This window comes from Cyrtonyx montezumae, unplaced genomic scaffold (genome assembly GCF_038088225.1).
Source record: "Cyrtonyx montezumae isolate F1298 unplaced genomic scaffold, pur_monq_1.0 scaffold_4, whole genome shotgun sequence".
Taxonomy (NCBI): domain Eukaryota; kingdom Metazoa; phylum Chordata; class Aves; order Galliformes; family Odontophoridae; genus Cyrtonyx; species Cyrtonyx montezumae.
This window is the reverse complement of record NW_027072045.1, coordinates 4,942,824-4,964,430: the sequence shown is the minus strand read 5'-3', so window position 1 is coordinate 4,964,430 and position 21,607 is coordinate 4,942,824. Positions and strand designations below refer to the sequence as shown.

At 42.8% G+C, this 21,607-nt stretch overlaps 1 protein-coding gene across 3 annotated transcripts in view; it reads left to right on the top strand.

Moving 5' to 3' along the window:
- Positions 1–21,607, top strand: part of GRK5 (G protein-coupled receptor kinase 5) — a 213,834-nt gene that overhangs the window by 145,023 nt on the left and 47,204 nt on the right. For 2 of the 3 annotated variants that reach the window (XM_065746392.1, XM_065746393.1), the window contains 4 exons: positions 5,983–6,120; positions 8,472–8,609; positions 9,426–9,557; positions 10,595–12,255. In XM_065746392.1, the coding sequence (XP_065602464.1) occupies positions 5,983–6,120; positions 8,472–8,609; positions 9,426–9,557; positions 10,595–10,693 (507 nt within the window). In that variant the 3' untranslated portion in view covers positions 10,694–12,255. Of the gene's footprint in view, positions 1–5,982; positions 6,121–8,471; positions 8,610–9,425; positions 9,558–10,594; positions 12,256–21,607 lie in introns of those variants that run through there. The other variant, XR_010622786.1, reaches the window with a different exon arrangement.

Below are 21,607 nucleotides of genomic sequence, written 5' to 3'. Positions count from 1 at the left end.
ACAATCCGTGGTTCATATATATTTTATCAAATTCTTTTTGTTCTTTTTGCTGAAAACCAGAATGTGGTTGCCTTGTATCAGCAACTTATCAAAGAAACCAAAAAAGCCTTAATTAAGTTTCCATTATACCTGAAAAATGAAGCGTAACATTATAGTACAAAAATGCAACTTAGAATGTCACAAAGATAAAAAAAAAAAAACAACAAAGAAAGGCTTTCTTACAGAGGACTTTTCAGGCCAAGATTGAGGAACGTTTTCCACCATGTCTTTGGAGCTTACTCTACGGTCTGATAGCATTACCATCAAGAACTATATTGTCTTTTTTCATTCACTCATGAAAACCCTTTAGTGTCACCTCATGTCAACCTTCCCCTTCTGGACATTTATGCCCTTTGCATTTTTGCAGGCACATATCATAGCTTCCATTAATCATCATCCATCCAATATTTCCATATTTCATTTTCTAAGTCATTTCCCATAAATCAGCCCTCATTTTGGACTGAAACAGAGTTGAATTATAAATAATTAGGAACAGGGGCAGCTGACTTTCTGGGAAGCTCCCCAACCCATAGTTCCCATATAACATAACTTCTTCATGTTTTGTTTTGTTGGTTTTTTTCCTCTGAAAAAATCCAGTCTTTCTAGGAAACGTTCCCTGTTTGTCATTGCTATGACTTGTACTTCACTGATGTACATGCATGTTTCCCCTGACAAGTGCAGTCTTGCATCCAAAGATGTGACTTGAAGCACATTCAAGTCAACAGTATTGGATGGCCCTTGTTGCTGTGCCTTTCTCACTCTGACAGCATCCTTCTGTCTGCATTTCCTGCAGACCAGCTTATTCTCTCTTATTTCTTACCCCTACAGTTCCTGCTTTTGTTCAGTTCTCTGAATGCCATGTGCAAAGAAAACAGAGCCCAGTGACAGGACAAGAGGCAGTGGGCACAAACTGAAACACAAGAGGCTCCCTCTGAACATCAAGAAAGAAAACTTTCTCTCTGGGGAGGCAGTAAACACAGGAACAGCTTGCCAAAAGGGGCTGGGGTCTTCATATCTGAAGGCAGGCAAAACTGGACATGGCCTTGCATCTGGTCTTAGTGACTCTGAGAAGGACCAGAGTTGGCCTAGACAGTGTCCAAAGGTCCCTTCCAAACCTCAGCAGATCTGTAATTCTGTTTCCTTCCTGAAGTGCCTCCACAGCCAACTGAAAGATGATGGATTCTTTGTGAAAGCAATCTCTTATATTCTTCACACACCACCAGAAACACTGTGATCATACTGCAACTACTGCTGCCTGCTTTCATCCCTCCTCCCTGCTTTTGTCCGTGGAAACCAACTAATCCACACATTTTTACTCTTTAAAGTTTATTAGTGTTGCCTGAGAATAATTCTTGGTAGAATAGCTCTCGCTCTTCAAATGATCATTATTGCTACTGCAAAAATCATAGTAACGATTAATAAATCTTCTATTGTAAGCCTTCTCAATAAGCTTTGCTATCACTTGTGCTTGAGGGAGATTTGACCCTTCTGCACTGGGCTATGATTCTCCTTGGCCTCCTTCTGTTGTTAATGCATTTGTAAAAACACCTTTTGCTATCTTCTGCAATAGAGGCCAGATTAAGTTCTAATTTTCTCACTGCACATCCTACCAGCATCCCTGTACTCTTCTCAAGTTGCCTGCTCCTTCTTCCAAAGGTGGTAAATTCTTTTTGTCCCAGTCTCACTGAAAGCTCGCTGTTCAGTCTGGTCTCCTTCCACACTGGCTCATTTCAGCACACGTGGGGAAGGCCTGCTCCTGCACCTTTGAGAGTCTGTTCTTCAGGAATCTTCCTGGACACCCTTCCCCTTCAAGACCGTCTCCTAAGGGACTCTCCAAACCAATTTCCCAATCAACCTGAATTCTGCCTTCTGGAAGTCCAAGGTAGCGTTTTGCTGACCCCCTCCTCCTGACATTACCAAGAATAGAGAGCTTTATCATTTTGTGGGTGCTGTGCCCAAGATGGCTTCCGACCACTGTGACACCCACCAGTCCTTCTCTGTAAACAGCATGCCTTGAGAGAACCTCCCTGGTAGGCTCTCTTACTGCCTGTGTCAGGAAGTTATCTTCCACACAATCCAGGAACCTCATCGACCGTTTCCTCCCCAGGCCCCGTGGAGGCAGCAGACTTCCCTATGGGAAGGACCCAGTCTGCAAACTGGGCCCCCTGTTCCCCTCAAAAGTCTTCTATGAACAAAATAAAGTCCTGAAAAAAAGTCTCAGACATTGCAGAGTTTGAATACCCAAACAGGATCAAATTTTTATATTTTCATGGCAATCGCGTCAGAGTTCTTTACATCATGAAAAAGAATTTCAATGTAATTTCACCAAAGCTGCTCAGGACTTTTCTTTGAAAGACCTGTTCTAGTCAAGCTTTGTCTGAGGTCTAGACTAAATCCTTACTTATATATATCCAGTGCCAGCTGGAGCCTTCATTACCAGGATACAAAGCTGTGCTGCTTGGTATCATCTTCATGCATGATTGGACAACTTCAGCCATCTTCAATCTGCAGCACTGCGAATTCTCCATAGGTTTTGGCTGTAAAATTACAGTGAAACTGTGTTTGATTGGATCTCAGCACTGCCATCCTAGGAGAGCTCAGCATCAGGCTGATGTAGTTGTTTTGTTCTGCTCTCTTCATTTTAAATACATCCTTTGGAAATGAATTAAAATAAACAACAAAACAACCTATGGAGATGACTCGAAACATACAACTGTCGTCTCCGTTTTCTTTCACCGGAGAGATTCCCAAGTGGGATGCACATCTCAGGCTCACAGGCAGGTTTACAATTACAGAATGCTCCTGGAGCTGCAGGAAATGTTACAAGACTTTATTCTTTGGAGAAAGGAAGGTGTTTTCCTTCTGAAAGGTACTGTAGCCCATCCTATCTCTTAACATTCACAAGGGGTATCTAGTTTCATTTGTTGCCATTTCTAGAGCTGGCTTCCTCTGCAGCTTACCAAAACCCCTTGAGTTTCTTACTTTCTCTGTTGTGCCTCTCCAGAAGCTCTCCTCAAGATGCAAACAGCTGCTTCCCTGCAGCTGAGCTTCACAGAGGAATCCTTTTCAGTCCATTTCCAGCAGCCCATTCACTTTTGTCTATTTCTGCCCACAGTGGCCAGCTAACTGCATTCATCCTCCAGGGACTTCTTTCTTGCATCAAAGATTACTGAATACTCCCACCTCGGGGGAGCCTGGGACCTCCCAGGCAGCCTTTTCCATCTTTTCCAGTCCCCAATCATTCTGTCCTCTGGCCACACACTTCCAACTACTTCTAGCATCTGCAGCCTGAGAAGGATGAATTCCCAGATTATCTCAGTCATCCATCAGCTAGTTCAGGAGCAGAACATTTTACTGGCTGCGTAGCCAGTAACCTTCTCAGATGACTGAAAGGAGAAACAGCACAGATCTCCTTTATCATCTACAGACCAAACCCACTGCTTTCTACTACAACTTGCTGCTCTGCAGCACTGTTCCTGAGAGTTTCAAACTACAATTTCCAGAAGCATTATAGCCATGTGGTTCATCTACCTTCAGGTTCTTCTTTCCACCTGCCAGGAAGGTTCTCCCTGCATGAAAATGAAAAGAACTTATATCTTCACTACTCTGGTACAGTAGAACAATCCTTCCTTTCACTGAAAATTGCAAAGCAATATTTAGACTAATTCCAGAAACCAGTTAGAATTAAGAAAAAAACTTGCTTGAAGACCATGAGAACTCACAGTGTCACACACGAGAAGCACTCTGAGATCTTTCCATTTAAGCTGGATGAATACGATGCTGTTTCACATGAATCTGTACGCTCAAAGGACAGCAAATGACAGAGGGTTTTCTTCAACTCTTTCTCCATCTCTGTGATCCAGAGGGTCTCGATGGCAGTCTCAGTGCCTATCATTTGGGACTGGTGCAGCACTAGAAGCAGAGGAAACTGCAAGAAAGGGGTGTTGGTATTTGCAGGCTGGAAGCTGCTCAGGCGCTGATTTTCTATGCGGTCTCTTAAAATGCCGCCTCTCTTCAGCCCTCCCAGAGCCATTTGCCCCTCTCTCTCTCTCTCTCCGAGGGAGCCCCTACCAGGAGCTGCAAGGGACAGCTGTGGCTGCCCTGGCTTTCAGATGCAAGGAGCGGTACGAGCTCCAGTAGAGCTCGCCGGGCCCCGCTGCCCGCGCCGCGCTGCTCTTTCCTCGGCTGCCCCCTGGCGGCCGCCGGCGCTCCCGGCAGTCGCGCTCCGCCCCCCCGGGGCCGCTCGAGACGTGCCCCCCCTTTCCCAGCCGGTGTGGGGTGGTAATGGACCCGGAGGCCGCTCTGCAGCTTTGGGTTAGTGGCCCCTAGCTCCTGCAGTCGTTTAGAAACCAGAGGACGGAGAGCCGAGCAGTGCGCGTGTACCTGTCAGCCTGGCCGCGTGCCTGCCCCCAGGAGACACCCTTCTCGTGAAATGGACTGGTGTTTTTATTTCCTCGTCGTGGATTTAGTCTTCCCCAGGAGCAGAGATTCCAGCAGGATGAATCTAAAAGCTTTTGCAAACACAGCTGTCTTCGGTATACCCACCTTTATGGGAGCTGTTGAATCAGGGCCTGAGCCACTGCTGGATCACCTGAGGTGAGCACTGAGTCAGCTGCAGGAGCACAGGTGGAGGCAAAGCACCGTGTGAGCAGAGGGGCTGGAGTCTGGCTCCAGCTCTCCCAGACCCATTTCAGGGCTGACCACCGCTGGGGAAGGATCTCCTGTTGGAGATCACTCCTGTGTGGAGTTCCAGGCAAGCCTCAACCTTCAGTGGCAGGTGAGCCCTTCCTAATTTATTGAGCATCATTTATATCATCTGGATAATTCATCCAAAAAACACACAGTCTGTTTTCATTGTGTTGTGTGAGTACTATTCATTCAGGGCACTCATCCTACACCATTGTTTTCTGTTGCACTAGGGCACAAGTTATGCATCTGTGTAACAGGCAGCTGAAATCTCTGAGCGCGTTACAACGAGCTGAGTTACACTTCTCTGCTGTAGCAAGGGGATACCGTGCAGGCTTCCTTGGAGATGGAAGGGAGGAATAAAGGGAACCAAATCTGTTAACCTTTTCAGTGCATTGCCTGAAGTCCGTGGTACACTGAGAAAGGTCCTTGTCACAAACTGTGGTCTGTTTGCAGCAGTCAGCTGCGTGCTGAGCTCTGCCCTCTCTTCAGCTGTTAGACATGCTCTCTTAAGACACTGGCTTAGCCTGCTTGATTCTATGTGCATGATGTGAAAGAGGAGGCATTCTGCTGAAGCACTGGCTGCATACTCTGTGTTCTTATCCACCAACCAGTACGTGTCAGAAGTGTTCTTCCGCGTAACTGCTTTCTTGCAGTTAAACTACTTCATCCATCCAAGGTCCTCCAGGATCTGCCATCCCTGTGTTTGTGTTTATGGACCTGCTTATCTTACACACTGAGGGGCTGAGTTTGGTCGGCCTTCTTTGCTCCGTGAGGAGTACCCAGGAAGCAGACAGGACTTGCTGTAGCAGGAACTGGTGGTGCACTGCTCTTCGCTGGAACCAAAGCTGCACTGAGGTGGCTCTGGTGCACTGAGCCATCTCCTGCGTGCAGGAGTGTAATGGTGGGGGGGGGGGGGGGGGGAGAAAGGAAGAGCACAGAAAAAGCACCTGGGAGTTATGAGTATATATCTATATATGTTATGAGAGTATGTCAGACTTTGTCTAGAAAGCGTTTGCTGAAAGCAAGCAGGAGAAGCAGTCTCTATTTTGACTGCAAATGCTTTACAGCAGGCAATTTTCAAAGGGTCAGACCAGCACCTGGAACAGTGGTATCCTAATGCATTTCAGTTTGGTAATTAAACAGCAGCAATTACAGTTTCCCTCTGGGCGTAGTCAAAAGTGACTGCAGATACACATATTACTGAGGAGCTCTTGCTATTCTAACACTCTTAACCACCTTCTCTGCACGTTTCAGCTCCTCACCAAAGATGTGAAGCAGCGTCTGGGCTGCCAAGGGGAAGGTGCAATGGAAGTGAAGAGGCACCCCTTTTTCAAAAGCATGAACTTCAAGCGGTTAGAAGCAGGAATGCTGGATCCTCCGTTTGTCCCTGATGTGAGTGTGCCAGTGGCCTGCTTCAAGAGATTGGCTTCCTAAAACTTTTCTTTCTTAGAAATGTCATCACTACATCTGTGGCCACCAGACCCAGGAAGATGTGATAAGCAATAGGACTGGAGAGGGGAGGCTGGGAAGGAGAGCTGCTCCATAGCCATGGGTGCATGCGTGGTGGTTGGGTCCCCGTGAAGGGTGTTAGCCTGGGCCTGGCTTCGTTCCCACTAACTTTACAGCCTTCCTGGAGGCACCGTTGGTAGTGTTCGTGCCTCAGCACCCACACTTTAATCTTGGAACCTCTGTCTTCCCTTGTCCATAGTATTAGTGTGAGAATGAATATGCTCAGGACCAGACTGTGCAAGGAAAAATCACCCATGAAAGCCGTATGAATACATATAGATACATAGATACATATGCAAAGATGAGACCAGAATTGCAGTGTCCAGAGCGCTAAAGATCTGAGGAATGCACAGGGTTCTTATTTAAAAAAAAAAAGACATTTGTTACCAACAGTTTGAAGGAGGCTCAGGTATGAGGTGTCACCTCAGGCAGAGTGCTTGGACCTGAGGTAGCGTTCTGAACTTGCTAGTGATTGTGGGGAGCAGAACCCAACGCTGAGTCCTTGCTCAGGTTTATATACCAGTCTTGCTCATACTGAATGTTTCTGTTGCATTGGCAGTAGGAAAACTTTTTCCACCCTTTTGTGGTATAGCTCTGTACCCCAGTGCACAGAGTTATCTGATTATTTTCCTCCTGCAGGGCTCTCTTTCTGGCTAGGCCTCCTGTCCTTAAAGTTCCCATATGGTTCTAAGTAAACTCTGCCATTTTAACATATTAAGGAAAGTAACATCTTGGCAGCTCTCATTCACGTTGCTGCAAACTCAACCAAACCAAAGTGGTTTAAAAGCTACAAAAGTTTACTTTAGCTGCTCTGGTTTTGCTTTACGTTTTACTATGTGGCCTAGTTATTCCTGCCAATTAGCCCATGGTGTTACGACCTGCTTTAGTGGGAAGAAACAGGAGACAAGCTACTATTTCTTTCTGATGTAGAAAATTAGAAAATTCTGGGCTGAAATTTGGGATTCGCCAGAGTGTATTAAAAGCTTAACTGTGGCATGTAAGGCCCAGGAGGCACCTCTTACAGACGTATTTGCTGAAGCTGGGGCACATAAATTTTTACGGCTATTTATTGGGAACTCAAGAGCTGGCCCTAATTTAAATTATTTGGCACTTCATCCATAGATTTCCAGGTCTTTACTGAAGTCAGCTGAATCGCCCAAGGCTACAAGGCCAATGGCAGAGGTTGTAATCCAACCCATATTTCTCCAACCTCCTTCAGACTTCTGTGTCTCCACAAAAATGCTTTGGATTGCAGTCATCAGAAATGCAGAGGGAAGCAGCCTCCAGCAGATGGGAGCATCATCAGGAGTTAGTTTGATTTATTTGGACACAGTGCTCCGCTCTAGATTAAATACTGCAGTCAGCTCCATGGCTTGCAGTCACTGTACCCTGTGCTGACAGTACTTGATATTGGTGAGCTGGGCTAGTCCCTCAAACCACCCCTCAGTGATTCCTGGGCATCCAAGGGTAGCTCTGTGCTGCTAAGGGAAGCTCTCTAAGCACACAAATGATCATGCCATGTCAGGAAGCCAGTGAGGACTTTTTTCTGTTTTCCGTGGCTGACTGCTGGAATATAAGCTAAAAGAGCATCACTGCAAAGTGTCCTGCCTGTAATCCCAGAAAATTAAGTAGCTTTAAAAGGTGAAACCATTTGACTATTTATTTGAAGAAACGCAGCCAAGTTAATAGAGGTATTCTGGACAGCTTCCGGCAGCTGAGCTATTAATAAAAACAATGGAAAGATGCCAAACCTCTTCTGTTTTCTTTAGCAGTTAGAATACATTCCTTTAAATTTTTAAACTGCAAAAGCTGCAGCTATCTGAGCAGAACGTTTCTATTTGAGATCCCTTTTCAGAGCTGTCTCCAGTATGTCACTCAGTATTCTGGTTTTCTGTCTTTTCTGCTGTAAAAGAAAGTGCTGAAGGATTTGTTTTTTTATTTTCTTTCACTTTCTGTCCTTTTCCTCACACCTCTTTGCCATATGCTGTATGGATGACTGAAAACCACTTTGGCTGCACTGATGCTTTAAGGACTTCAAAGTGGGACTCTTTACATGCTTAAAGCAAATTCAGCCTTTGATGATAAACATGTGGGCAGAGCAAGTCTAGAGAAGCAGGATGCAAATAGTCACTGGTTGTGAGCTGTTCTCACTTGACTGAAACTGGAAAAAAGCACATGGTCAGACTCAGAAATATTCTTTCTCTTGCTGTTTTCTAATTCTTCTGCTGCGATAGCCCAGAGCAGTGTACTGCAAGGATGTGTTAGACATCGAGCAATTCTCCACAGTGAAAGGAGTAAACCTGGACCAAACAGATGATGATTTCTATTCCAAGTTTTCCACAGGATCTGTGTCTATTCCATGGCAAAATGAGGTAAGGATGTGTCATAGTAAGATGACTCCAATAAAAGCCCTAACAGATGTTTTAAGAGAAGCTGTATATTTCCAGTAATGTATAGCTACTGGATAACTTGCCAGACTCTAATGATTTCATGAGTTACAAATGGCCTCTTTCAAGATCTATAATGTACCACAGATGTCAGGTTCAGGTGGCTGTGTAAATTGGCAAAGATTCTACTGCACTTCCTTCTCCTGTATTTCTACTGAGGTATTTGACAACAGCTCAAAGGAACTTGCACAGGATGGATGGGAGTCCTGATGGGAAGCTCCCCCGTTTGTGATCCTCTTCTCACCTCCTGTTCAGTACCTGCAGTGGGTCCCAGCTGCAGCAGTATCTGCAAGCTGAATCTTGAGTTGTTCCAGGATTTCCAGATCTGGGTCTTTGTTTCTGTTTGATATGAAAACAGAATGAGCAGTTGATTTTGTAAATCCAACTCTACATCAAACAGCGGATCCCTTTGGGCAGAGGGGTGCTCAAGGGGATTTGTGAGTGTGCCTGAATTTACCTGATATTCTCCATAGTAGTAAAGAAAGTAATAGGAAGTTACGTGGGGCAGCTGCTAGTAAGGCTGATGAGCAAACATACAGAGCTGATTCAGCCTCTTTTTCATAACACCTATTTACCTTCCATGGCCACCAACAGCAGTTCAGCTGTCACTGTCCTAATGTGTACTGCTGAAGGTGCTGATGGCAGCTGGTGATCCTGACCTTGACTTTGAACAAACTGGTACTACTGGATTATATTTAATGCAGATGTATCACTCCTTTCTTTCTTGTTGTATTACACTAGATGATAGAAACGGAGTGTTTTAAAGAACTAAATGTGTTTGGACCAAATGGTACTATTTCACCAGACCTAAATAAGAGCTACCCCCCGGAGCCACCCAAGAAAGGACTGCTGCAGAGGATATTTAAACGGCAGGTGAGATCTTTGAGATCTTCTATGGCTAACATCAGGAACACTTGTTTAGGTGGTCAGTGTCATGTCTGTGTTGTAGTGGCATAGAATCGTAGAAACTGAGTCGTGGAATTGCTCAGGTTGGAAAAGACCTTCAAGATCAAGTCCAACTGCAACCAAACCATACAACTCTAACAACCCGCCACTAAATCTTGTCCCTGAGCACCACATCCCAATGGATTTTAAACGCACTCAGGGATGAATTTTTGCTGTGACAATGTATTTTTGCTATGGCAAAGACAGTACATCTCGGAGAGGGCTGGCTGTCACAGTTACCTAGCAGTTTCCTGACTGTTACTGCATGGTAATGCATTTCCTGCCTCTCTCTTGTGTTAGGTTTTCTTTAATGACCTAAAATAAAGATCTTCTGGTTATTTTTTTTTTCCCATCAACTTTGTTTCCAATTAACTTCATAGTTAACTATTTTTAGTAGTGTGCTGAAATGCCTTTTGAAATGGTTTTTACTAAGCTCCTTTAAAAACCCTTGATTTATGTGTTAAAAAAGATAATTCAAAAGCTGATTGAGGTAATCAAGGTTCGAAACCAGGACTCAAAAAAGGAGAGGACAGTTGGCCTGAAAGATCTTAGAGGTCTCTTCTGACCTTAGTGGTTCAGTGATTCTATGAAGTCAGAGTATGTGACATACAGCTTTGATGTGGCCCTGTGGCACCATTTCAAATCCAGGTAACGTTCCTAGACTGATGTGTTTCTGTAGGGTAAATGCTGTTGCTCCTCACTCTCTAAGTCAGTCGGGTTTAGCAGATCCTGACGTTTTGCAGTCAACTGACTTTACTCCTGGAGTTGGTGTGTCTTTGCTGCATCCTTAAGAACCCCCACGATCCTCCTGACCTGGAGAGAATACAGGTAAGGAAGTAAAGAATGTTTTGCATCCAGAGTTCTTCACGCCAAGATCTTGCAGGGCAGTCAGTGCAGTATCACCACCAAATGAAAAGCTCGGCACGCTTACAGAAACTGTGTTATTTTTTTTCCTCTTTCTGTAGCATCAGAACAATTCAAAGGGATCTTCAAATTCGAAGGCCAGTTTGAATCACCACATAAATTCAAATCACGTAAGTTCAAACTCCACCGGAAGCAGCTAGTTCTGACTCATTGTGTGAAACAGTGCGTCCTTCCTCTACAATCCGTGAAGCTTCTATGGATGAGAGCATCCACCGTTGAGTGAGAAAAATAAAAATAAAAACAAATCTTCCCCCAGATGGAGATTTTCTACCCATTCCTTCCAGTGGAGCCTCACATTTTAAGAAGAAATTTCCACTCAGGTCTGTTTCTGGAGGTGGCACTCGAGACTGTGTGAATCAAATCTGTCTATTTAGAACATTGCAATAGAAATTCAATGAACATGACTACTTGCACGTATTTAAATATCATCATACTAGAACTGAATTTTGTCTTTATTATTTTTAAAGAAAAGTTTTGTAAATTTCTCTATTGTCTCAGTTTACATTTTGTACATTTGTATTTAAATGAAAGTCAGACTTTGGAGGTGTATATTTTCCAAGCAGCAGCTGTAAAGCCATGTGTTTTAAGACATTTTTTAAAAGAAAAAAAAATGTGACTCAAGACTTCCAGAGCCTCAAATGAGAAATCATTCTTTTTAGTAATTCTAGAAGACTATTCATAAATCACTTTATCAGTCTGGGTTTTACTGACATGCATTTTTACAGAACAGTTTATTCTTAATTATTTTCCATCTGTATATTTGGTTTACAGCAACACTGCATACGTTTCTCCTCTTCATTAACTTGCAATGTCTCGCATTAATTGCTAGAAGATACTGACAAGGCTTTGATGTATTCAAGAATACTCCTCGCTATGCCTAAGGTTTGTGATCTCAATGGTCTGGCACAGCTGAGATTTGTACTTATATTGTTAGATCATCATAATATTTCTGATTAGAAAGTGTACTCTATTTAAACCCTTCTTCTTCACTTATTTTTGTTGAAGAACAAAACTGAGTGAGAGGTGACCAGGAAAGCAAATGACCGTTTGTTTTTCAAGGGCTTGAGTCCTGCCCCCACTACGAGGGGAGCAAAGTGTTCTCAGTGCTGCAGACAAAAGCCCAAGGCCTTTTCACCACTGCTTGTGTCACATGGGTAGCAGGAGAGAAATGCAGCAGTCTGGTTTGTGCACCATGAGATTCGTGTCAGCTTCCTGGAGCTGTGGAGATTCAGAGTGGGGTCTGAGGTGCTTTAGAGCAGTAGCAGAACCTGTGAATGGACTTTCATTTGTCGTATCAAACATACATTACTTGTACCCTCAATTAAGTCCTCGGCTTAATTGAATAAAATGTAAGCTATGAAATAACACCTCCCACTTTTCCTTCCCTCTTTCTTTGCCCAGGATCCTTTAACCACTGTCGAAGACGTTGTTCCCTCTTGCAAACAGGATCAGTAGCAGTACCTGAGGCACCTGAATCGTGTTCAAGTAGTCTGCTTAAGAATGCCAGATCAAAAATATGGCTCCTTCTCTCTAATAGGAGCTGGAAAGCCCCAAGTGTAGATGAGGTCTCTGAAGTCCACCATGCTCTACAAAAGAGGGTTCTTCACCACACGCCTTACAATATTCACTAGAGTAGACTGATAAGTTCACCTTTGGGTCAGAGAGGAGCATCCACTGCTAAAGCCTTGTTAGATAGCAGTGCAGTTACCCCAGGAAGCACTGTTGCAGTAAATGGACAAAGTTCTTTATTCGTTTATATGTTCTGTCTTTCTGGTTAGTGCGGAAGAGATAAAAGAAATGCAGGTTACTGGTGGCAAAGCTATGTGTGATAGTCAGGGGAATTAGATGTTAAAACAGCTAGAAGACACGAGTGAGAGTTAAACAGGGTCAGGATTTGCATAAAGCAGCCTACAGAGAAAAGTTAAGGAAGGGAGATGGGGCTTTGGTGCCATTCTCTAAAGTAAAATGCACTAAGATGCAAGTCCATACCATTCCAAAATCCTCCAGTTTTTGTGGTTGCTAATAGATATGCAGAAAGTACATCGTAACATCACCAAGAATATGTTCTCCTTTTTTCCTTCAGATCAGCATGGCAGAGAAATCCCTTCTCCCCATGTAGATGGTGCTCAGGGAGAGCTTCAGCCACTCTTGTCAGATGATGGCATTGGAGATCTTACAGAAGGTACAAGATTGTAGAGAAACAGTAACAAAGAGAGTTTTGAGTAACTTTCTACATCAGCTACAAACTAAATATATACTGGTTTCAGCTTCTTGACAGGAAAGGAATGAATGCTGTAGAAATGAAAGCAGCTGTGTGCAGAGGGGGCTGTTTCCTCCAGTTCCATTCTCACAGCTTGATGTAGAGCCACCTGAGTCAGCAGGATTAGTCCTCTCGCTTCCATAGTGTGCCCACAGGAGCACACAGTTCAGGGCTGAAGCCCTGCCCTGCTGTCAGAAACATCTGTCAGTTGCCTCTGAGCCAGAGTCAGAAACACTGGGAGCTGTGGGTGTTCAGGGGCTCTGCAAGAACGGAATTATGATTTTGTTTTACAACCTTGGAGAGCATTTACAGGGGGATTTTCCCTATTTTGACTCAAAGGGGATAGTTTTTGATGTGGATTTGCACGTAGCAAAGGAGCAGGAAGGAGCAGTTATTTAATAGCTTTCCAAACTGATTAATTTTTCAATCTTCTTTCCAGTTACAGTATAGACTCTTTAAAAAACGCAGAAGTTCAGGTCTAGCTGATTGCTTTAAGTAGACAGAGGAGCAAACTTAGCTAGTTTTAAGAATCAGAAATCTTTTGCAGTCTAATCTTGCATTGTGCAAGCATTGTTTTTATTTTTAAATCTTTACTAAGTAATCTGATGAGCACCAGTTTATACACTTTTTGATACAGATGAACATTCATTTTCTGCAGTGTCTCTATAGAAGAATTAACTCTTCTAGAATTTTTCCCATTCTCCAGTTGTATGAGAGGCTTTTTTAAAATAAAGGAGTAATAAAAGGGAAGTAAGGAAGTACAAACTTAGCAATAGGACTAGAGGGAATGGCCTCAAGTTGCCCCAGAGGAGGGTCAGATTGGATATTAGGAACAATTGCTTCTCCAAAAGAGTGGTCAGGCACTGGAACAGGCTGCCAGGGGAGGAGTTGAGTCACAGTCCCTGGAGGTATTCAAGAAACATGTGGACGTACTAAGGAGCATGGTTTAGTGAGGAAATATTGGTGGTAGGTGGACGGTTGGACTAGGTAGCTGGAAGGTCTTTTCCAACCTTGGTGACTTTAAATAATAAACTCTTAAATGTACACTTGATCTGGATTGTCTAAGAAGAGATTTTTGCAAGACTGGATATGACTTAGATCTCGTTTCTGAACAAGAACCTGCCTGTGAAGCTGGTAAAGGTGTGAAGATGATCATACCAGTTACTGCAGGTCAAACTGAACATTATTGAATGGCAGAACTCTGTTCTGCAATAACTAGAGATCCCTGGTAACCGACAGTTTGGGGGCAATGCCAAGTATCTGTAAAAACAATTTGATCCCATCTTGTTTCAGTCATCCCTTCCACCAGCAACTATGGCAAAGCATGCCATCAGCAGCTGGAAGTCATTCTTTGCTGGTACAGAGAAGTGTCTGATTCTAAGACACTTATTCTTAATTTTGTTCAAGTAGAACTCAAGTTCTGATCTGAATTCTTTGCTTCCTCTGTCAAAGCCTCAGATTTTAAATCCAACTTCTCAGGAGAGATGCCGCAGAAAAGCAGTCTTTAATATTACTAAAACCATGAGCAGGACAAGGAAGACAGAGAGGGTGTGAGCTCTGGAGTACAGTGTGAAAATCACCTTTACGTATGTATCTTCAGCATGTGTTAAATGTTACTGTCACACATCACAGCACATTCTTCCTTGTTATCATGTTATTTATAGCTTTTTCAGTAACCTTGAAATTGCATACACAAAGTCATATTAAATATAGTGTCGAGCCCATGGCTCAAAGTCAGTGTCATCTCTAGGAGGAGGACTGGCAGAACGGTTTGAACAGGAAAGTAGGTACACATTCAGCCTGTGGGAGCAGCTATCACACAGCTCTGCATTCCTACTTGGCTGAGCCTCAGCCAGAAGTTACCTGAGTAGACCTTTCTGGAAAAGCAATAAGTGCCCACCCTTACGCACACCCTTACAGCACATCTTCTCATGGATATCTATGGAACAGGTTGCTTCTCCATAGCTGTGTTGGGTTTTTTTTTTGTTCAGATTTACAGTTTGTTAAATATCTGAGTGCAGATGAGATAACTTGTTAAACATTTCGAGACATTTCCCACGCAATATTTGAAAAGATTGGACTTTGCTTGAAAGAACATCCTCGGGCTGGTCTGTGCCTCAGGTGCAGACCATAGGATGAAGCACAAAGTGGGAAAAAGGGGAAGAAACTGCTCCAGAGAATGTTGCAGTATTATATTTTTCTTTAGGAAAACTACTAGTAAAGAGAAAAGCCCACGGTGTGCTACAGTATTATATGCTCACCTCCCTCAAACTTCTCTGATAACACAAGTCCAAACTGCCTAGAATCAGCCTAGACAGCAAGGTGACAAATGGGTTTTATGAGAGAAACCATTTCAAACTGATTGTTGCCTGTTTACTAAAATGAATATTACTGCTTGTAAAAAAGTATTCTCCTTGTTTTACGTACCTGGAGCCAGAAGTGGTGGATTTTGTTGCTGCTGTGCTCAAGTTTTACATCACTGCCCTGGACAAGCCTCTTTGCAATTTTGCTTTCCCATTTTTAAACATGGAGGGATGCTCTCTATCTCTCGATAGAAAGCACTTGGGAGTCTCTGCACAAAACAGATCAACTCTTTATATTAGTATTTAAGTGAAACAGGTTTAATATAGCTGCTCTTATTTACAGGGCATGGGAGATGAGTCTTGTAAATAAGGGCTCTTTTTTATTGCTGGTTTGTCTCAGTTCCTTAGAGATACTGAAAAAGAATGCTCTTCCCTTCTGTAAAGCCATCTCCAACAGAAGATGAGATTCCAGTGCAAATGTTAAGGTATTAATTTCTTATTTAAGTACTAGCTAGTAATTGCAGCATTCAGACGAACACTTCCTCTTCTTTACAATGGAAAGACAAAGTTAAGAGGAAGGGGACAATTACTTTTGCCAGCTCAACATCACAAGCTTTCTCTTTTTCGGCCAAGCCTGCAAATGAATGTGTAGGCAGCAATTAAATGGAACGCCGTGTGAAGTCACCAGGATGGCAGGCACGGGGTCAGCTCGCTGCTGCTATGAGAACAGAGGCGACCACACTGCTGGGATCAGCGGACTCCAAAGGGGACCTCCACGCTCTCTGGAAAATCACAGGTCCTGCAGAGAAGATTAACTCCCAGAAAAGGAACTTTTCAGGTAGTGGCTGGATGACAAATACGTATTGCCTTCTCACCACCCCAAATACATTCATTAGCAAGCTGAAATGAGCTATTTCATACGTACAGAATGCAATCTCCCTTAACTGACTTTCTTTTCAACACTGGACACTCTTCTGAAAGACTTAACGTTTTAGCCTTATGAAGGTGGAAGTTGTAAAAACTTTATTTTGTGTTTCTGAGCAATGTAGATAGACCTGAAGATTTCATGAATTATCACGTGGTTGCCCATATCTAACTAACAATTAAACTGTAAATTTGCAGTTTCATAATAGGGTTAGTCTTTTCACCTGCTTCAAAAACTAAAAGTCATATTTGATATATAAACACACACAAAATATCTTTCTGATGGAATTTCAAGAGCATATGCAGGATTAAATGTTTTTAAGCACTTCTAATACTGTAGTCTATAAGGGGAGCAGACAACTCTAAAGCGATGTTAAAAGTTGTCCTTCATAACTGAGTCAACAGATCATTTTTGTAATAAATTCAAGCAAGTGTTCTCAACTAGAAGAGCTAGTGGCTGTTGGTATTGTACAAAAACTCATCCTAGTATCCAAAGGGTTAGGGGTGGGGAGGGGCTGTTTGGTTTTATTTCTCTTGCCAGGGAGATCTTTAACATTGTTTGATGAAGCTAGTTTCATTTGAGATTGTTATTGAAGATAAAGGCTTCTGTGTTCTATGGCTGCTTGGGTTCTTCGTACATAATGTCCTAGTAATGTCACAGTGCTGCTGTATCTAGATCAAACCACTGTTTTGATTGTTTGGTTTTTGGTTTTTGGTTTTTTTTTTTTTGCTTTTTTTTTAAATAAATTCTTTAATTTAAATACTTGAAAACTATATGTATTGCTTTAATGAGGCATACAGTCACCTTCCTTAGTTCTTTGGGATCTTGAAGACCACTTCAGTAAGAGTGGAATATGTTTCAACGATGCTATTCCTTTTATTTTCCATCTCACCGTTTCTTCGTGGAGATTGAGGGAACTGAAAACCAAACATGAGAGTGCACATTACTTTGCAGAAGCTCAGATTCTTGTCTGAAAGCAGAATTTTCCCTGAGCTCTGCTTCCCCTGCCTTTCTCTGCCGTATAACTGTCACCAACACAACTCTGTGACCTTAAAGACGTGTTCAAGGAAAGGATGGCACAATCACTAGTGAGCATGGAGGCTTCAGAAGGTGTGAACTCTTTTTAGAAGCTGAGCACTGTCTGGTTTATGGGGCCTATAAGGGATATTGACCTTTAAAAATGAAAAGATTCAGTTCAGTCTGAGGGAAAATGTTTGGAGAAGGAAAATGACAATAATGTGCTCTTCAGTGTTCTGTACGTAAAGGATTTAAAACAAAGGCAAAGAGTGGCTGCAGATCACTAGCAGGAAAGTGGTGCAGAGCCTTTTCTGTATGAGAAAAGATAGAAATGTTTCAAAGAGGCAGAAAGAATACTTCTACAAACCTGCGAATGGCAAACGGTGTTTGCATCAAGTTTCATGAGAGAACGTGGTGAAAACAGAATATCTGCATGAAAGCAGCAGCTACACCCAACAGCTGCATTCACTGCAACCTGAGGTAATAGTCCACATAAATTCAGCTCATCACTTTCCAAACAAACCCAAGCCATTTTTCAGGAGATCTTAAAATTCTGGGGGAATGTCAGATGAAGTCTTCCTACTTCTCTAGCAGTTCTTGGTGTTCTTTTCTCTCCGTATCCCCATGTCCATTCTGCACAGCAGCATCTAGCTATGCTCTCTCTCAGGAGATGTAATCTTCCTCAGCCTTCTCCACTTTCTCTGGCATGAGAAGTGCAGCTTCTCAGAGGAAAGTCATTACATTATTTTGAAAGAAATCCAATTAAAAAAAACATGTCAACTTTCTGAATCCCTTAGAGGTTTTCACAGATGAAAAATACCATAAATGGATCAGACTCTGCAATTTGAAGTCTACGGGGATGCTTCTGGGAGGGGAGACAATACACATTTCTGCCAAGTCTGAGTCTTAATTGCTGGATTTTGTCACTCTTTTTCATACTCAGGATACCATAAAAGTAAAAGCAAACTATTAACAATTAGTGTTCTGATTTGTCATGAATAGTGAAGAGTAATGGAGAAGAGGCTGAACAGCTGAAGTAATTCATTTACAGATGCTTGCTTACCAAATTTTCATTATATATATATAAACTATATATAGCTTACTATTCAGTTTGTATATATATACATATATATAGTTTAGCACCATTAATTTATTTCTTCATTAAAGGAAAGCATGTTCCTCTACTGCCAGCAAATGTCAGTAACATCCTAATGGCATGGGGCTTCATGTCTGCAGAGAGACTCAGGATGCTCCAGACCTGCTAATCTGGAGTCACTGCAGTGTGATAAAGATTAAATATCAGGAGCAGGGAGGAAGGCAGGTTGTTTTTTAGAAGACTTTGCAGGTGGGAAATGACTTGCAAAACTAAATTTTAGAAGCATGCGTTCAAATGTACACTCAAGAAATGCAAGAATTAGGGCTGCTTGTGTCCCATTAACAGTGCAGTTATTATTATGTCCTCACATCATGAATGATATGTTATTATGATGCACACACTCCCTGAAGAGAAACTAACCTCTGGCAGATACGCAGTGGAAACCAGATGCAACCCCTCTATGGCATCTGTGAGTGCCTTTATGTGTGGCAGAGTTTCATTTCAGTCTAAAATAAAGATTTTCCTTCAGGGAAAAAATGCACCTAGTTGGCTGTGCCCTGCCATTCGCAGTGCTAAGGCAAACTGAATTCTGAAAAATTCATTTAGGCTCAGTATGTAGAGCTTTTTCCCATGCACAAAGGACCTAGAGCTTTCAGTATCCCGTGTCAGTTCACTCAGATGCTATTGAACCCAGGACTGGGAAAGGGATATGGAATAAATCTGATGTGTTTCCTTTCTGGGGTGAAAGCTCTCAGTTGACTGACAGGGGGGTTTTGTTCTTGGGTTTTGACTGAAAGCTGCTGTTGCCTGCCCTGCTGTTGCTCCACTCTGCTAGTAGGAATTAGCAAACTGATACATTAATTACCTAATTCCTCCAGCTCCTCTTGTTAACTCACATCAAAAAGCATCTGAAAACAGAGACAGAAACATCAGCTCAAACTAACACTGTAATGATGACTTTACTGCTAATAGTACTACAGGCAATAGTGCTTTTTGGAAGCTCTTTACATAAATAGCTGCCCAGCTTTGGGCCTGACACTCAGTGCTCTGCAGAACTAAACACTGACATTCTGTGTAACAGAAAAATCTGGCTGCAGCTGGCACTGTATACTTAGATGGCCACTATAAACACGAAGTGCAATAAACAATTGGAAGCTCAGACTGCATTAAGCTTTGGCTATATTGACCTCATACTTACAACAGGAGAGCAAGACAGACTCCATCTACACAATTACTTCCCTAATTCTCACTGAAATGTGGTGTTCCTTTCTCTTTGCCCTTGCAGTGCTTTTTAAGTCAGAGGTTTGTGAGTACGCACATGAATCCACAGTGGCTGATCACATTGAGAAATGAAGCTTACATCAGTGTTCTTCAAGTACCAGACACTGCTACAAAGATCTCATCACATGTGGCAATATGACAGAATCAATCACTTCTTATCGAGTAGTTTGCATCCATGCAAAACATAGCATAGATCAAATGGGTCAAAATGGTACACTAGATCAACAACAAGACATAAAACAAGCAAAGTAACTTGGCAGAACACAATACTGTTTCTTCAGATGAGCTAATGCAAACTACACACTACCAATAGGAAACCACACTGCTCTGCTGAAACTAATCAGTCTGTTTGAAGGCAGCTCAAGAATTCATGTGTGCATTTTGAACAGTGCTATATGTGTACAGTACTTCAACTCTACCCCTCATTTTTACTGATTCTTTGAGGAAAATAATTGAACAGAAAGTTATGCCATGTCAGTGTTGTCCCACAGACGTATTTCTGCATCAGAATGATCTAACACATATAAACTACTTAAGTCACAACAGTACTGAACAGGAGCAGTTCTTCACTTGGAGGACTGCAGGACTAGCTGCAAACAGCTCCAGCATTACTTTTTTTGCACGAATGCTTCTAGAGGAGCAGCAATGTGCATTGTTAAAATGTCCAAGAAGTCACCCTTGTAGAGGTCCAGGACACTGCGGATTTCCTTTTGACCACTGTGTTCTACTGTTTTTCTGCCTTCTTCATTTGCTGAGCTGCAGGATTCTTCTGTGTCCTTGCTATACCCAACCATTACCACAGCACCACAACTACTTCTGCGCCGAGATGCTCTGCGGGTCAGTAAGGGGTTCTGGTTCTTGTCAGAAAATCCCTTGGTCTTCCTATTGGACCTCTTACTTTCATAGTTCCTGAGCTCCATCAGCCTCTCGTTGAAATACTCCTGCAAGGGTTTGTCATGGAAGGCAGTGCAGGGAGCAGGTCGGCCTTTCAGGCAGCCTCCGGAGGAGCCCCCCAGGCAATGGGCAAACGAAGCTGTGTTTGGAAAACTGCTCAGCTGTGAGGAAGGGCTCTTTCCTCTTTCCAGATCCTGGGAAAGCCGGCTGAAGGCTCGAGCTTCTGGATCATTTTTTGATAGCTGTTCAAAAGGGGAAGGAAGAGAGGCAGGGGTGGGGCAGAAGGGTGAAGGGAATCTGCATTAAAATGTGCTGGTTTATGTAGAAAAAGATGTTATGGTTCCTCACAGTAAACAGCTGCTGGGGAAAGTTTTATGTTCTTAACCTAAATTCCCTGAGGACTTTAACTCTAATCCCTCTCTGGAAAACAAATGCTTTGGTCTGAGGTTAAACAATGCTGAGCTCTGACTCTGATGTACTGCTACAATTTTGTGTAGCCTCTCTGAAAATCTCATTTTCTAAAAGAATCTCTCACCTGTCTGTAGTAAGAGAACTTCAAGTTTATCCTTTTCAAATCTCATTGGCCTGTAGCTGCAGTTTCCCATGATAAAAATGTATTCCTATTGTAAGAAATTTTTCTTCTTTTTGTTTTTCCTTACTCAGCTGTGAATTGCAGTATATTATTGCCAGAAAAGCAATTTTCACATGTGATGTCCTTCTACATCCTAAAACTAAGAAGTTTATTGCTATTACCCTGCAGTATATCATAGACGTGCGTGGAGTTGTCTTCTCCTTTCCTATCATAGGATGCCTTTTTCTCCCTGCCAACCATTTTAATACCTCAGCTGCTTGAACAGCCAAAGGCCTGATCCAACTCCCCTTGACATCAGTGGGTGTCTCCCCGTTGACTTCAGGGGAACACCCATGCTGTGAGTCCTTTTATTGACTGTGAGGGAAATCAACGAGTGCCCAAACAATTTGCTAGAAATTCACCACATTAAAGACTGCCTCTCCACATCCAGAGTTAAATTTCCCCTGGGCTCTCACAGTTACTGCTCTGCCATTTCCATCTTCCTCGCATATACTCCAAGACATCCCAGTCTGTCTGAAGCTACCAGCTGCTTTCAGCTCACCAGATTAGGCCGGACCATGGCTTTTTCTTTCAGAAATCTTAGCTGTTCAGCTCAATGGAAGAACTGCTTTGCATTATATTGCTCTTTCAAATCAATAAAAAGAAAGACTACACTGTATGTAGACAGTAATGTTTCACAGCTGGAC